The 16,707-nt window shown below is 39.8% G+C and overlaps 1 protein-coding gene across 7 annotated transcripts in view; it reads right to left on the reverse strand.

Moving 5' to 3' along the window:
- GRM7 (glutamate metabotropic receptor 7) overlaps positions 1-16,707 on the reverse strand; it is a 932,433-nt gene that overhangs the window by 342,848 nt on the left and 572,878 nt on the right. For all 7 annotated transcript variants that reach the window (XR_013449112.1, XR_013449111.1, XR_013449110.1 and 4 more), the window contains exon 5: positions 13,070-13,210. Coding sequence is in view for 3 of the 7 variants with exons in the window: in XM_078075756.1 (XP_077931882.1) it covers positions 13,070-13,210 (141 nt within the window). In the remaining 4 variants the exon portion in view is untranslated. The remainder of the gene's footprint in view (positions 1-13,069; positions 13,211-16,707) is intronic.

Consider the following 16,707-nt stretch of genomic DNA (forward strand, 5'->3'; position numbering starts at 1 on the left):
GTTTCTCCCTCTAACTCTCCCCCTGCTTGTGATCCTGCTCTCACTGTGTCTCTGTCAAATAAATAAATAAAATCTTTAAAAAAAAAAAAAAAAAAGATTTTATTTACTTATTTAGAGTGAGAGAGAGAGAGAGAGAGAGAGCACGAGCAGGGGGAGGGGCAGAGAGAGAATCTGAAGCAGACTCCCTGCTGAGTGCAGAGCCTGATGCAGGGCTGGATTCCACAACCCTGAGATCATGACCTGAGCTGAAATTAAGATTCGGAGGCTCAACCGACTGACCCACCCAGGCGTCCCTGTAACTCTCTTAAAGATCCATCAGGGCTTTCTGCTCATTTCCACCAAGATACAGCACATTCTGAGTCCCCTTGGCTTTCCCCTAATCAGGGCAGAACTAAGAAAATGAATCATCCCTGCCCTCCAGGGGAAAGCTGACCAGGTTATGGAGGCCTCTAGTGAGGAAGAAGGGAAATGGAAGACAAAGGTGTCTGGAGCCACTGATATTCCTAACAGGGCCCTCCCTCTCCTCACTTGGATATTTATTGCCTGGCCCCTTGTCCATCCTCCCCAAAAGAGTGATCACTGTATGGTTCACAGTGAATGGAAAACATTAATATAAAGGCTTTCTCCTGCTGTGCAAAATTGGTGTGGTCCACGGGGGTTTATCATTTCCATGACCAGAGTGACCCAAAAGACGCCCTCTTCATTTTCCACCCTGAAGAGGTCCCATCTGACCCTCTGTCCAGATAATTATTCTCTACAGGGTACTCCCCCTAATTACAAGGCTACCGCATTTTAATTGGGACTTCCAAAGCTATTCAAAAGGCACTCAAACTCCTAGGGGGAAAACTTACATTTCCTTTCTCTGTCCCTTCAAGATAAAAATCTTACCATGTCTTTGAAATGTAAACACCCCAGGAGGGAACTAAACTGGTTGGAGAATGGAAAAAGAAAAAAGAAAAGAGAAAGAGGCCTTTTTAAAATACAAACTGATAAGTCAGTCAGTCAGAGAAGGGCAAATGCCATATAATTTCACTCATATGTGGAATTTAAGAAACAAAACAGATGAACATATGGGAAGGGGGGAAAGAGAGAGAGAGGGAAACAAACCATGAGAGAGACTCTTAATGATCAAGAACAAACTGAGAGTTGATGGAGGGAGGTGAGTGGGGGATGGGCTAGATGGGTGATGGGTATTAAGGAGGGCACTTGTTATGTTGAGCACTGGGTGTTGCATGTAAGTGATGAATCATTGCATTCTACTTCAGAAGCCAATTTTGCACTCTATGTTAACTAACAAAAATTTAAAATAAAAAATAAATAAAATACAAACTGATAGAAAGTCTCTAGATCACAGCCTCCTTAATTAAGATTACTTGTCAAGGATAAATTAAAAACTTAAAAGTCTTCTCCACAAACATTAGCAAAAAGCTTTTAAGCAGGTAACTTTAACTCATTCTGTCTGCCAGAGACACGATTACTTAGAAACTGGTGAGTTTTGGATGATGCCTGCTTCATGGCTACGTTTTGGAATGAAAGCAAGAGATTGGTGTCTGTCTGCTTCTGTAGGTCCATGTATGTATGTTACAGATAATGGTATTTTCCCTACCTCTGGAAAGTATTTCCAAAATTTGTAAAAGAGCTCTATTTAATGGCTTAAAAATAAGCACTTACAGATTAAGAATTTCTAAATCCCGGAAATGTAACAGAAACTAACCCAAATGTTTTTCAAGGTCATGTCATATGTCTTTAGAATTTATGAGGTATATTCATATATTCGCCAATCTAAAGAATGCTAGTTTAATAGGCAGTTCACAACACAACTAGTTTTCACTAGAAAGAAAGGATTTTGAGAGTTAAAAAATTCCAATATATGTCATTAAAGCTACTGGAAATAAGGGAAACAGTTGTATGCAAGGAAAGTAGGATGTGTTTTTGGCTGAGAACAGGTACGAAAAAAAAAAAGAAAAGGTATGATGATACATTTTTGTTATGAGGAAAGAAAAGTAAATTTGTCCTAAAAGAAAACATTGTTTTACCATGGGAATGAGGAAAACAAAGGACAAAATGGTACAGAAAGGTAGGAAGAAAGAAATTTACCTTGTGTGGTCAAATTGACTAAAAACTGTATTGTTATTATGAGGTTTTTAAAATTAAGCTTTAATACCAAGTATATTCATGTAAAATTAAACTTCATTTTCTTCTAAAAGGACAAGTTTTCTTAGACTACTGATCTGCTCTTGATAAGATATTGTGAGAGCAAGGGTTGTTTTGTTTTGTTTGTTTTTTTACCTTTGAAGTAATCTGCCTGGAAAACAAAGATTTTGTGTCTTGTCAAAATACTTTCCTGTGTTTATTAACAGGTCTTTGATTATTTAAGAAGGCTGGTCCTTCTTGTGCGCCTGGGTGGCTGACCTGGTTAAGCTTCCGCCTGCAACCAGGGTCATGATCCTGGGTCCTAGGAGAGCCCCACATCAGGCTCTTTGCTTGGTGGGGAGCCTGCTTCTCCCTCTCCCTCTGCCCCTCACCCTGCTTGTGCTCTCTCTTGCACACTCTAATAAATAAAATCTTAAAAAAAAAAAAAAAAAAAAAAAAGCCTGGTCCTTCTCTATTAAAAGACCTAGTTGTTTTAAGACATACACACACACACACACACACACACATACATACATACATACACACACACACAAACTATGTAACTCTTTGTATTTGCCTGCAAAGTCTTCAATGGTCACTTTGGTTAAATGGAAAACTCTGTATTGTTTCAAAATGACCTATGATCCTATTCGACCAAGTGTCCAAACCTTTTGATGTTTTTGACAAACTTCACTCAAATCAAATTCTAACTTAAGTCTTTTTGACCTTCAACTGAATTTGGGGTTTTCCAGAGAATTCCTGGAATGTGTCACAGTGTCTTCTCTCTCCTTATCAGAATTGAGAGACAGAGAGAGATGGATGTTACAATGAATTAGGCTTATTTGATATGTTAAATTATATGGGAAGTTGTCAAATAAGGGATGATAAACCTTAAGTTATATTATATAGGCAAATGTTATTAATATAAGTATCCTAGAAATTGTACAAGATTCCTAAAAATCTGACATGTCCTAGTACACTTTTATCACTTATAATTCTGGTTATCATCTTAAAATGTTTGTGTCCTAGTAACAGCCTTATTTCCTTGTTAATGAACTCTCATCATTAACCATGGCCATTCTTAAGTCTTTATCATTTATAGTTATTACACTGTGATGATTTTGCAGAAGTGTTTCATTTTAAAGGGAAGTTCATGGAAAGAATTCTGACAAGTACTCTAGAGTTAAGTTTCTGCTTACTTCTGGATCATAACAGAACTGGGTACGAATTCTAAGGAAACAACTGATTCATAAAACTGCCAACAAAAGATCAACAAGAATTACACGGGATTGAATGAACTGATAAGGATGATTATAACTTTCATGAATTTTTGTGTGAAATATTGCTGGTTCTTTAATCTTTTGTTTCCCAGATATAAAGAGACCTGTCCTCCTAAGCTATTTATAACTTACACTTAATTTAGAATATATCTTTGTGAGTGAAGATGAAACATTTAGGTCTTTCTCTCTACCTGATCCCTCCAGAATTTGGGAACGCTCAGTGACTATTCTTATTTTCATGGTAATATAGTTATTTGCATAAGTGCAATAAGAATCTGTTCTCCTTGTAACAGGACACAGTTGGAAACACTGGTTGTATTACCAAGGCCTTGATCAGAATATCCTATTTGAGAGAGGCATGCATAGATTCAGGTATGACCAGACAGCTTTAAGGAACTAAAGTTGACTTGAAAGGGCCAATTAAGGCCCCCTGGAGAAAAGGTTGGTACCTTGCTTTCAGGATTCCCAGCAAAAATCTTACCAGGTGAGTAAGGAAGGTCACTTCCTGACAGGTCCAGAAACCTCAGGATATTTGGGACCTCAAGAAGACAGGAATCCACCCACATCTATAGGTATTCCAGGTAGTCTGATGTCAAGTTCTTGGTTTGGCTTCTTAGCCTAAAGAGGCTGTTAAAAGTTCCATCTGAAATTCCTTATAAAAGATTCTAATAAGGCAGACTTATTTTTTTTAATTTTTTTTTTAAAGATTTATTTATTCATTTATTTGACAAAGAGAGAGAGAGACACGGCGAGAGAGGGAACACAAGCAGGGGGAGTGGGAGAGGGAGAAGCAGGCTTCCCTCGGAGCAGGGAGCCTAATGCGGGGCTCGATCCCAGGACCCTGGGATCATGACCTGAGCCGAAGGCAGACACTTAACGACTGAGCCACCCAGGTGCCCCTGCACTTACATAAGTTTATGTGCACAGGCCAAACTTTACTGAATGAAACTGAACTGAATTCGCAAACGAATTAGTCTTACTACGATTATCTTCGATAGAAACTGGGGTAATTGTAGGTGGAAAGATATAGGTCAGTACGAACTATAATATACGCCTGTGGAAATTAACTCTAGTTCTATTATTGTTGAGGTTTTGTTTTTTACCTGTACCCTGGACTGTATACAGAATTCTTGTCATTTCCTTCAATATCTGACTACAATTTTCCAAACTAAGGTTTCCAATTTTTGTCTAATCCTCTGACTGGGAATCACTGAGAACTAAAACTCCCCTTTTCGTGAATTGCAAACTGAAGTGGGACAACTTGAGGGGCACATGGGTGGCTCAGTCAGTTGCATCTGCCTTCAGCTCAGGTCATGATCTCAGGGTCCCTCTGCTCAGTGGGAGGTCTGCTTCTCCCTCTCACTCTCCCTCTCCCTCTGCGTTCTCTCTCTCAAATAAATAAAGTCTTAAAAAAAAAAAGAAATGCCTCTTATTAAGTACCTGTAGTATATAGGCCTAACATGGGTAATCCAATTGCATCGTTGCCTCCTTTGATTGAATTGACTGGTTCTGAGGACTAAGAAACTCATTTGCGGACATACGGAATCATCTATTAACTCAGGACAGGTTCAAACCTACTTATACCAGATGGCCCAACATGATAAAGTATTTCACAGTATTACTCAAATCCTTGAACAGATTATCAGGGTGGGCCCCAGAGATCAGGGACCTATTTTCATGGACGAACCCTCCTTGTTTAGGACAATGGTTACAGACTGGATTTCAGACTCTTACCTCTGTAATTATTAAAGGGTTTGCTACTATAATCCTACTTAGTTGTGTACTCTCTGGGTTATAATGTGCTCTACCCCTGACTTTCAGCTTATCAGCTACCCAAGAAGTTAATGTCCTCATCATGGACTTCGATCCGTTGGCATCACAGGTGGATTTTAGTAGAAGCCCTGACAGGTTTTTTTTGTTTTGTTTTTTGGTTTTTTTTTGTTTTTTTTGTTTTTTTTTTTGTAATGCAAGTGCCTGCCTTAAGCTCTGATTGCAGAGGCATCCTTTACAGAGAGGGCTATCTTTGTAACATGCTGCCAGCCACAGGAACAGATCAAGGGTCCTGGGACATTTCCCCAGTGAGACTCCTTTATTTTAGATCTTGGTTGATTTCAATAACTGACAGTTTGGGTCACTTCCCTTTTCTCTATCTGCACTTCAAATTCCCAGTATTATGGTTTTTAAGCTCACCAGTGAAGAATAAACCAATGGGCCCCACCCTGGCTCTCAGTTAAAGTAGAACCACAAGGCGATGAGCATTTTCTCTCTCTACCCATCACCCCACTCTGTGGCCCCAGGTGTGCTGTGTAATCTCAAAGTCTTGTAAGTAGTAAGGTTTCCTGATGGTTGTTGCAGAAGGTCTTCCAAACAATAAAACCCACAAGGACTGCTCCATTCACAACACTCGTTGAGACCAGTGGAAAAAGAGTAATACCCTAACCTTTCTGTGAAGATTCTGAGACATTTAATACTTACTTTTCATTTTAAATGAATAAATTAAGAAATATTAATTTGGCTTATATGGTTCCATTTACCACACAGAAACCAGCCATTGAGGAAGGAGGTAGGGGCAGACTTAAGGGTGATGGTAGCAAGAGAAACATCAACCAATATTTTGATTTCTAGAAGTAAGTCAGAATAAAAATTTTAACAAAGAACATGTTAACACAATTCCATAATGGCTGCTACATGCTAAGTCATAATTAATCTGCCTTGAACTTGTATTTAAAAAAGCATAAAGGTATAAAAATGGTATTTTATATTGCTTCTCATCAAAGGGACTTCAAAAAGAGCACCAAGGGGTTAGACATTATCTGTAACACTTAGATGTGGATTCCTCAATCATGCTGAGTATATTAGGTGCTGCAATAGAACACCTAGATAACAATTAAAGGTCAATTCAGAATAAAATAAAATGGCAGGAAAAATTAATTAGTATAGTCATAAATGCTTTTTGCACATATATTCTCAAGGCATTTGACTTACTCAAGTGTTCTTCCTTTGTCTTGATAGACTGGTTAAATTATATAGGCTCTGATGGGCCTGGGTCCCATGTGAAATGAATGAAAACTTGAGAAATACATGGTTTATTCATTAACAGCATTTCTTAAAAGACTTTTTTGGCTCCACTAAGAAAGTGACCTTTACTTAAATTATTAGCTTTGAGAAGTGAGGTATAAAGAAAAAGACAGTTTAAGGATTCTCCCCAAATGTGAACATTTACCAGGGTATGCTCTTAAGCCTCCAGTATCTTTCCACAGCAACCACTGATTAGGGACTCAAATCAAAATCGAATCTGCTTATTGTGTGACTTGCAAGCACTAGAAATGGAAAACGATTTTTTTATTTTTTAAAAAAGTCATCAATTTATTCATCCTCTGTCATCTCAAAAGGAAAACAAATCTTTGAAAGTCAAATTGTCCCTTCATGGGATGATGGATTTCTAAATGCTGAGTTCCTTCTGTTCAGTAAAGAGGTAACTCTGATGAATCAGTATCCATAAAGTGACATTTGGCAGAAGAGTAATGTTAGTTAGACAAATGTTCTGTGTAAGTCATAAGATATGACAGAGTGATAATTTTTATGGGCTGCAATAGGCAAGCACATTCAGATTCTCAGAACATCCTTCTGAGTTTAAAAAATGGGTTTGATGACAGATGTTGGCGGGGATGCAGAGAAAGGGGAACCCTCCTCCTACAATGCTGGTGGGAATGCAAGCTGGTGCAGCCACTCTGGAAAACAGTATGGACGTTCCTCAAAAAGTTGAAAATAGAGCTACCATATGACCCAGCAATTGCACTACTGGGTATTTACCCCAAAGATACAAATGTAGGGATCCGAAGGGGTACGTGCACCCCGATGTTTATAGCAGCAATGTCCACAATAGCCAAACTGTGGAAAGAGCCAAGATGTCCATCGACAGATGAATGGATAAAGAAGAGGTGGTATATATATACAATGGAATATTATGCAGACATCAAAAGGAATGAAATCTTGCCATTTGCACCGACGTGGATAGAACTGGAGGGTGTTATGTTGAGCGAAATAAGTCAATCACAGAAAGACATGTATCATATGACCTCACTGATATGAGGAATTCTTAATCTCATGAAATAAACTGAGGGTTGCTGGAGTGGTAGGGGGTGGGAGGGATGGGGTGGCTGAGTGATAGACATTGGGGAGGGTATGTGCTATGGTGAGCGCTGTGAATTGTGTAAGACTGTTGAATCACAGACTTGTACCTCTGAAACAAATAATACATTATATGTTAAAAAAAAAAAAAGATAGTAGGAAGGGAAAAATGGAGGGGGTGGAAGTCGGAGGGGGAGAGGAACCATGAGAAACTATGGACTCTGAGAAACAAACTGAGGGTTCTAGAGGGTGGGGGGTGGGGGAAAGGTTAGCCTGGTGATGGGTATTAAAGAGGGCATGTACTGAATGGAGCACTGGTTGTTATATGCAAACAATGAATCATGGAACACTACATCAAAAACTAATGATGTAATGTATGGTGATTAACATAACATAATAAAATAAAAAAAATGGGTTTGAGAGCAAAGACCTTAGAGATGCTATCAACCACATAAAGAAAGCATGTCAGAGATAAAAATGGTACGAAACTTGGTACATGAGGTGTCCGTCAAGTCCAAGGCCCAGGGATGCTTAGACACACACTCTACATTATGGCACTGAAATTCTTGAAACCCTGAGCTTCATATTCCATCACAGCATGAAGTTGCATGCCACTTGTCTGTAAACTTTGGATACCTCCTTACATCACTGTACAATGTGTATCCCAATGAAAAACTTCTGTCTATATTTACATGCTTATTCAATTCCCTGAAAGGATTTGATATACACCCTGATTTTCTGTATCACTAACATGTGACAATAGGATCTTCATGAAACCCTCACAGGCAACTGCATTCAGCTCCAAATGGCAGGTAATTGTTACCATTACTGAGCTTTATTATTTATTTTTTAAAGATTTTATTTGAGAGAAAGCGCACGAGTATGTGAGCAAGTACGAGAGGCGGGGACAGAGGGAAGAAAGGAGAGGGAGAGGCAGAATCCTCATTGAGCAGGAAGCCCAATGTGGGGCTCAATCCCAGGATGCAGGGATCATGACCTGAGCTGAGGGCAGAAACTTAACCGACTGAGCCACCCAGGCGCCCCACCATTACAGAGCTTTAATATGCCAGTATCATTTTAGTTCCTCTGTAAGTTATCTAATGTAATCCCTACAACAACTTAAGGTGTAAAGCTTTATTATTCCAATTTCAAAGATGAGAAAAGGCTTTGAGAAGTTAAATAATGTCCAATCTCTCATGGGAGCATTCAGGGATAGCTCTAAAACACAAACCCAGGCCTCTTTCATGCCAAAAACCCTGGTTTCTTAAACACTTTGCTAGAGTGATTTTCTGCACTCCAGGATGGCCTCAAATCTCTTTTTCAGGGATATCACCACCTGTATACTTTTCCTTCTTTCCTTAACCTTGGTATCTCCATAAAAACATGTCATTCCCAAAAAGATCATATTCTAAACTGGTCTTTGTGTCAACAATATACTGGCAAATGTTAAGGGTAAACACATTGAGCTAGTGAGGTGGGAGTTGGGAAGCACAAAAAAGAAAAATCACATCTGAGCTTTCTGCCCTCAAACAACGAATAGTCTAGAAGTATACTTCTGGAAGTATTGAGAGGGACTTTATTCTGTAATGTATCTAGAACTTACTTTATTCTGGAAGTATCTAGAAGGACTTTAGTGTGTGTGTAGCTAGCACTATGTCCCTGACAAAATCTAGGTCTACTATGAAACAGCATAGTATCTGTCAAGAATTTGTGTTTTCTGTGAAAGCTTAAACCACCAAAAAACTTAACTGTATGTCCCCTTGGGGGAAGTCAGTCAAGATAACCCATGAGCAGGATGGGTCACCAGCAAATCTTAGTCTGTATCAGTAAAAATTAGGGAATCACCAGGGAAGGTAGGATGAAGAATGACTAGCTCTTAAGGTTGAGAGAACTAGGAATTGGGTATCAAGCAAAGCTGGATGTTCTTAAAATATTTGAAGGAGACAAACATATGCATTTAAATGCATATGGATAATTTATAGGAATAAAAATTGCCCGGTTGTTCAGGTAAGTTTCTATAAGAATTCAGGCACATCTAGCTCCAAGTTAAATTATGAAGTATACACAGTTTAATAATATATCATTTTTTTCATCAGTTATTCTTCCTTCCATGACTTTTTACCACCTTGGCTTTTCAGAACTCACTGCTATTCCCTGACTGCAGAAATCTGCTCTCTCCAACTAGTATGGGACCCACACCTCACCTTCAAAGCTTGTCTGGCCAGGTGATTGACTCATCAATCATCTACTTGGAGCTAATATATAATAAATACCTCATTATGGCTAAAAAGGCTATGTAAAAAGATATAGAAAAACAAGTTGGCATTTTAATTTGTGCCCAAATCCTAGGAGTATTTTAAGACTTTCTTATTCTTTAGCAGAACCCAGTCATAGAGGGAGATCTGCAAGGTGGGCTGCTCTCTGCAGTCCTCAGAACATCCACTGTCTATGCTGTCTAGAGCCAGACTTGCTGTCTTCAGTGCCAGACTTCTTAGCCTGCTTCCTCATTGGGTTATTTCTTTCCAACGTGACCATTCTTTCTGTGTTTCTAAACCTGGTTACCAAAGCATCTTTCCCTTTATCATCTACATCCTTAAGCCCATCAAAACTCCCCTCTCCCATCCACTCTTTTCCATCATTAAAACTTAATTTCTCACCATGGTCTCAAGAACTCTTATCAATACAATTCAATCTGTCACTTCTCTCCATCTCTTCCTTCCCTCTCAGCATGCTTTTTCTCCAATCATTCCACTTCCAAGTTGAAGCACATGGGGGGTTAGGGGTGTCAACCCCTGCATAGTCAAAATCCACCTGTAACTTTTGACTCCCCAAAAACTTTACTAATAGCCTGCTGTTGCAAGGAGGCCTTACCAGTAACACAGTCAATGAACACATATTTTGAATGCTATAGGTATTACATACTGTATTCTAACAAAGTATTCTAAAGAAAATGTTAAGGAAATTTTAAGAGAATACATTTATAGTACTGTATCTATAGAAAACAATCTGTTTAAGTGGACCCGTGCAGTTCCAACCCATGTTGTTCAAGGGTCAACTGTTTCTAAAGGTCACAATTTTTAAATAGTAATTTGTGAATACTTCCAAAGCAGAATATGGGATTCACTGGCTTTGGGGAAAGGCGGTACAAGAAACAAACATACGACCACCCATGTACTCATATCCAGTGACAGGAATAAGGGACACAATGAGGTTAGTAGTGTTTATCTTCACTCAGTAGGGCACATCTTACAATGGTGAAAGTGGTAAGGAAGGAAAGATGGCAGAGACAGTATTGAAATAATTTTGGGTCACAGATAATTTAGTAAATGTGATCACAGATTTTTTTTACATGGAATGAATGGGATATAAAAAAAAACACTTCTATATCCATTTTTGAAAGATAATGATTTGGATAATGAGCTTGTTTTTATGAACCCAAATTCTTGATGATCAGCATGAAAATGTGATTACAGATAAAACAGTGTTGTCAAAACATTAAAAGTGTGGGGCTTGGCCTTAGAACAATCCTAATGGCCACAAGACAATCCATTCCACCTTCCAGACTCTACAGAACACAAAATGTCAGAAGAAACCAAAAAACTGCTATCATTAATCATCAAGATACTTCTAGTGTACCTGGATGTTCCTTGTCATATAGACAAATTATCCAGATGTCAAACTAATTTTTTTCAGTTTCCTCTTGAGAGTTTTGTTTCACCCAGGTCTAGTCAACATTGAAATAATTTTTTTCTCCCTCCCTTCAATATTATAAAGATCATATTTCTGAAAACACTGTTGCTATATACCATGGCATAGAGAATATAGTTCATCTGGTATTGTAATTTACTGAGTTATTTATCTAATTATGTAATATTGATTTTGTATCATTATATTTACTCATAGCTCTGTTCCTATCTTATCTTCTCCTTCACAAAAACACCTTGAGGAAAAGGCATATTCACACCATTCCTGATGTGTTTAGGACCATGGTTTGCATGCATTATTCCTCATTAATAGGTGTCTGTTGAATGGGCCAATCTACTGTATCTGGATGACCAATATTCAAAGACCCACACTGCAAAGATAAACTAAGTATCAGTATATCCGACATGAGTGAGTTTTTTAGATCATTTAGAATAACATTTTAGCGTTTTGTGGTATTTCAAGGTCATCACTACAAATGATAAAGGCTACTGAAGTATGAAACTGGGTATTGCTATGTAATATAGGGCTAGGTGGTAAGATGGTAGAACATGTCACATGCTTCTGTAACCACCACCACCACCGCTGGTACCAGTACGCTTACGGTAAAGACCAAATTCCACGTATGTCCCCACATGGTTTATTCCTTGTCCACATCTCTCCACTAGCAGCTTCAGCTCACACATTCGTCCTATTCACTGTACTTCAGTCAGGTAATTCTGTTTTTTATGTCCTCAGAGGCACCATAATTGCTCCTGCTACAAGCCCTTTGTCATGTTATTCCTCCATGAGAAATTCTATCTGCCCTTCCCCCTTTCTAACTAGCCAATGCCTACCGGCTCTTCAAGAAGGCCTTTTGAGACAGCTTCTGCCTTCAATGTAAGTGAAACTTCTTAGTTATATGCCCATATAACCCTCAGAATGCTTATTACAGTTTATAATTATGTATTCATGGAGAGATCACAGGGATAACATCAATTTTCCCCCACTGTCCTCTGAGCAGCATGAAAGCCAGGTCTTTACCTGGCTTGCTTACCATCAGATCACAGTGCCTAGTATTGTGAACAGGAAGGAGTTGCTCAATAAATATTTGTGAATACACCAATGAATGTTTAATTTTATCTTCTGACTACTTCATACATGTACATATATATGCATGGCATACACACACGTTTTTTAATTTGGAATAATTATGCAAGGTTACCTACGAGGCTGCCTATGTATTTTTTTAGGTAAACTCTAAGTCCAACATGGGGCTCAAACTCATGACGCCGATATCAAGAGTCACATGCTCTACTGACTGAGCCAGCCAGGTGCCCCCTCCCAAGTATTTTTAAGCATATTTTAAATAGCAGGTGACTCATTAACTTGGATGCTATGGAAATCCACTGGAATTCTCATTACTCTAAACCCAAGTATTTTGTTTCTTTAATCAAATACACAGTATGGTCCACGATAAGAGTTAAATCCGGTGCTGATAGGGGATTTGCTGGATTTTCGTCTATGTGAAAATGACTTCATACTCCTGGCTAAAACATGAACTAATATTTATCACTGAGAACATTCAAAGCAACAGGACCTTCTGAGTTCCAAGAATCAATGAAAATGTCAATTACTGCTAGATGGACAGGCAGAATACAATTTTGTCTGTTCTACTCTTGTCCTGCAAGACTTATGCTCCTGTTCCATTTTCTGAACAATCTAGTAAAATTCAATTTATTTTTTCAATTTGTCTCCAGCCAAGCTTCCTTCTGTCAGCTATGCAGACATTTCAATGCTGGCCACGTAGAGTACCAGGAGAAGGACAACTAGAATGAAATTACCTGTGCATTTGCGATCTGTGTCTTCTTTCTTTGACCCACTAATCGTCAACTTGCAGTTGAAGTTTTCCTCCCAGTATTCAGCAAACCATACATTTCTTCTGTTGTTTTCAAGTGTGCGGGACGTAAAATAGGCATCAAACCCTAAACAGAGTTAAATGAAAAGGTCATTGCTTATGGGGCACTGCTGGGACGTTTAGAAATAAAAATACCAGTGATGGTTTTTCTTTGTTTTAGTAGACTGGATGCTCTTTTGTGTCAATCAAAAAAAAAAGAAAAAAGAAAAAAAAATATTCCAGTGCTAACCTATGGCTAAATCCCTATTTCAATCTGTCAGGCAGGGATGTGACCTACAAATGACACAGTCACAATGGCCTTAAAGATGACATGATGATCACAACATGTCTTGCATCTCCAGTGATGCTAGACCAGGGACAAAGTGTCTTCTCATCATCAAGATAGTAATTGATAATTTCAGTGCTTACTATGGAGAGGATTCTGTGCTTCACATAGGTTCTTTTATTCATCTCAACAACCAATACAGCAACTACTATCATTCCCACTTTGCCAATGAGGAAACAGAGGCTCAGATGAAATAGAAGCATGCCCAAAGTCAACTATTAGGTAATGCTGCATCTCAGACTACGTGAGCTACTGACCTGTGAATAGCATTTTAACACCTCCCTTTAATAATGCTCCATTGTGTCATTGATATTCTAAACAAAATGGAAGTTTCTGAAAAGGCCACAAGTAAATGCCAGTCTAACATAAAGCTCAGTGTTGCTCACCGAGTGCAGGGGTGTGTGTGAGGAGCAGAAACTCAAGAGGCCAGGTCCCCAGGAAATCTCTTGCTACCTCTTTAGGAGTGCAGCCTTAAATGTTCCAACGGAGCCACAAGGTCTTAGGAGAATCAGACTGGATTCGGTATCACGAGGCGGGCTGGAGGGCCAGCTCCACCACTTCCTAAGTCAGGGGAACATGAGCAAGTATATGCTTCCCTCATCTTCCTTTCATCTTTCTGCAGAAACGAAGACGACCCTATCTCCTTCCCTCACAGCACCTTGTTTGGGGTGGTGAGAAGACTTTGGAAACTTACAGAGTTCAGTGTTAACAACCACAGGAGATGGACTTGCTTTCACATTATTTAAATTACTCAGTTTTTCCCTCGTTTTAAAACCATAAAAAAATAGCTTCAGACTCTAAACTCCCATGAAAGGAGCTTATCAGGTTAACTCTATTCATCACTAAGTGGCCAACACCAAATTCATGGCCTGATATATATGAAACCTACTATAAATAGAAAATCTGAAATAAGTAAATGAGACAGAGTAAAAAGGAAAAAAACAAAGCACAAGAGATTATATAATATTTTAGGGAAAATAGAAAGAGTATTTGGCATCTCTTAGGTCATTTTCCAGGCTCATGTCAGTACATGCTGGCCAACTGTCCTTTTATCCCACTACCTTAACTGATTTGAAAGTAATCTGGCTAGAATACGTGATCACATTCCGATATCAATACTGATTAAGCTACCCGGCTGGAAGTCCTCCTGCCTCCCTGTTCTACCACAGCCCTGCCTCCAGACGACTATTAAATAGAACAATACAATATTCCTAAACAAAGAAAAATCTTTAAGGAAAATACACATGAGTCCCCGATGTTTCCAAAAACACTAAATATATGCATTCAGTAATGTATACACATACACACATGCATACATGGTGACTGGTGAGCAGCTTTTTGCCCCATGTTCCCCCCTCCCACCTGGCCCCCCCCAAAAACCCAAGTAATCAACAGTGCTAGATTGTGATAATGACCCCTAATTAGACCCTGCTTCCAGGGCTTCATACCTATCTACATGTTCCCTTTGCTGCACTGCGCCCTTCTCCGTGGGACATGGACAGGTGTGACGCAGGCAGAGGCTGGGAAGCCCTGGCCTCACTGTGGCTTGTTTTTGTGGAATTCTCTTTCTTGGAATCCAGCTGCCATGCTCTAAGACATTTGACAGGAGGATGATAGGTCCTGTGGAAAAAGCCCAGCCCGTCTCAGTAAAACTTCTTTGGAGATTGCAGCCCTCCAGCCGACTGTGGTAGAAGAACCACTTAGCTAAGACCAGCTCCCGTTGCACAGTGGTAGTTGATGATTAAGCCAGTAACACTGGAGGTAATTTTTTAAGTAGCCAGACAACTGAAACATTCACAGCACCTGGAGCCTCTATGCGCAACACGCAAACAAAACACCCTTCAGGAAGAAGCACCCTAGACAGAACACGTCCAAGTTTCAGAAGTAAACTCTTCCGCCGCATGCCACAGGTCCGAATCCCAAACCAGCCTCAGAATAGGAACTACTGAAATGGCTCAGATTGTAGCAAGGATATATCCATGCCTCAGCTCAGAAGAAAACATCTTTAAAGGAAACCTCATCATTGAAAATGTCTACCGCGTCAAAACGCTTCTCTCCATCCTGTGTCTGCTGGAAATGCAAGAGCCCGTTGAGGAAGGAAGGACTAGTATTGCGGCTAATGTGCAGGTAGGTGACCACGGAACATTTAAAAGAGAAGAAAAAGAAAGGAAAGCAGCAGTCAGAACGTCCCTCTGATCTGAGCGAGAACAAACAGACTTCAGGAAAGAAAGCAAGTATCATAAAGGCTGTCTGTATGCACTACAGCACAACATAGAAAAGGAGCAGGACGTCTGAACCAGAGCCCCTGTCCTTTTCACTCACATACATAGCTGATGCTTAGCTTCCTCCTCTTCCTCCTCCCTGTGAGCCCGCTGGCTACCTGCACTTGTAAGTTGAGAACTGCTCTTGCTTCCCAAATGCATGTATATATGAATTTCCTGAGTATCTCCTAAGATGCAGATTCTGATTGAGGAGGTCTGGGGTGGGGCCAGATACACTGCAGTTTTAAAAATCCCCAGATGATGCTCATGCTACTTATACTTTAATAAGCAGGGCTCCAGGGCAAATCCTCCATTTTAACAAGCCCCACATGATCCTCATACTGCCCGGACTTTGAGAAGCAGGATTCCGGAGCAAATCCTGAACTTCAGCAGGTGGGACTTGAGCAGTTCCAGCCCAATTTGTAAGATCTCAGTATTGCCACCCTCTTGGCCTCAAATTTATGCCTTGGTTCAGATGGCAGGAGCTTTGCTTACCATCCTATTGCTTGCAGATGGCCCGGGAAGATAGAACATGCTGTATTACTTGCTGGTGAATTTTCCTCAGCATTGCTGCTCTGGGCCCCTTTGCAGCCTCCAAAGCTGTTCCTACCTGTATGCCCTGTCACCACTCTGGGCTCTCCAGCCTGGCATTTCAATCTAGCTGCTGTGTCTTAGTGTTGCGGAAAAGGTAACTGAAATAGCCCTGTGTCTTCACTACCTCCTCTGAAGGTCCATGGACTCTGAGGGGAAAACTCAGAGCGTTCAGTCAAGTAGTAATGTAGCATATATTTGCTTTTGAGTGGTGTCCTGAAGACCTCAACAGTTTGGCTTTTTTTGGTATGGAAGCCGCACAGTGTACTGGTGAATACAGACATGTTGTTCTCGCTCAGAGACACGCTGCATGGGTCTGTGGGTGTGGGTCTGACTCCGACATTCCCATTTTCTACCTGTATGACCTTGAGCAGATGACTCAGCTAT

This window comes from Halichoerus grypus, chromosome 1 (genome assembly GCF_964656455.1).
Source record: "Halichoerus grypus chromosome 1, mHalGry1.hap1.1, whole genome shotgun sequence".
NCBI lineage: Eukaryota > Metazoa > Chordata > Mammalia > Carnivora > Phocidae > Halichoerus > Halichoerus grypus.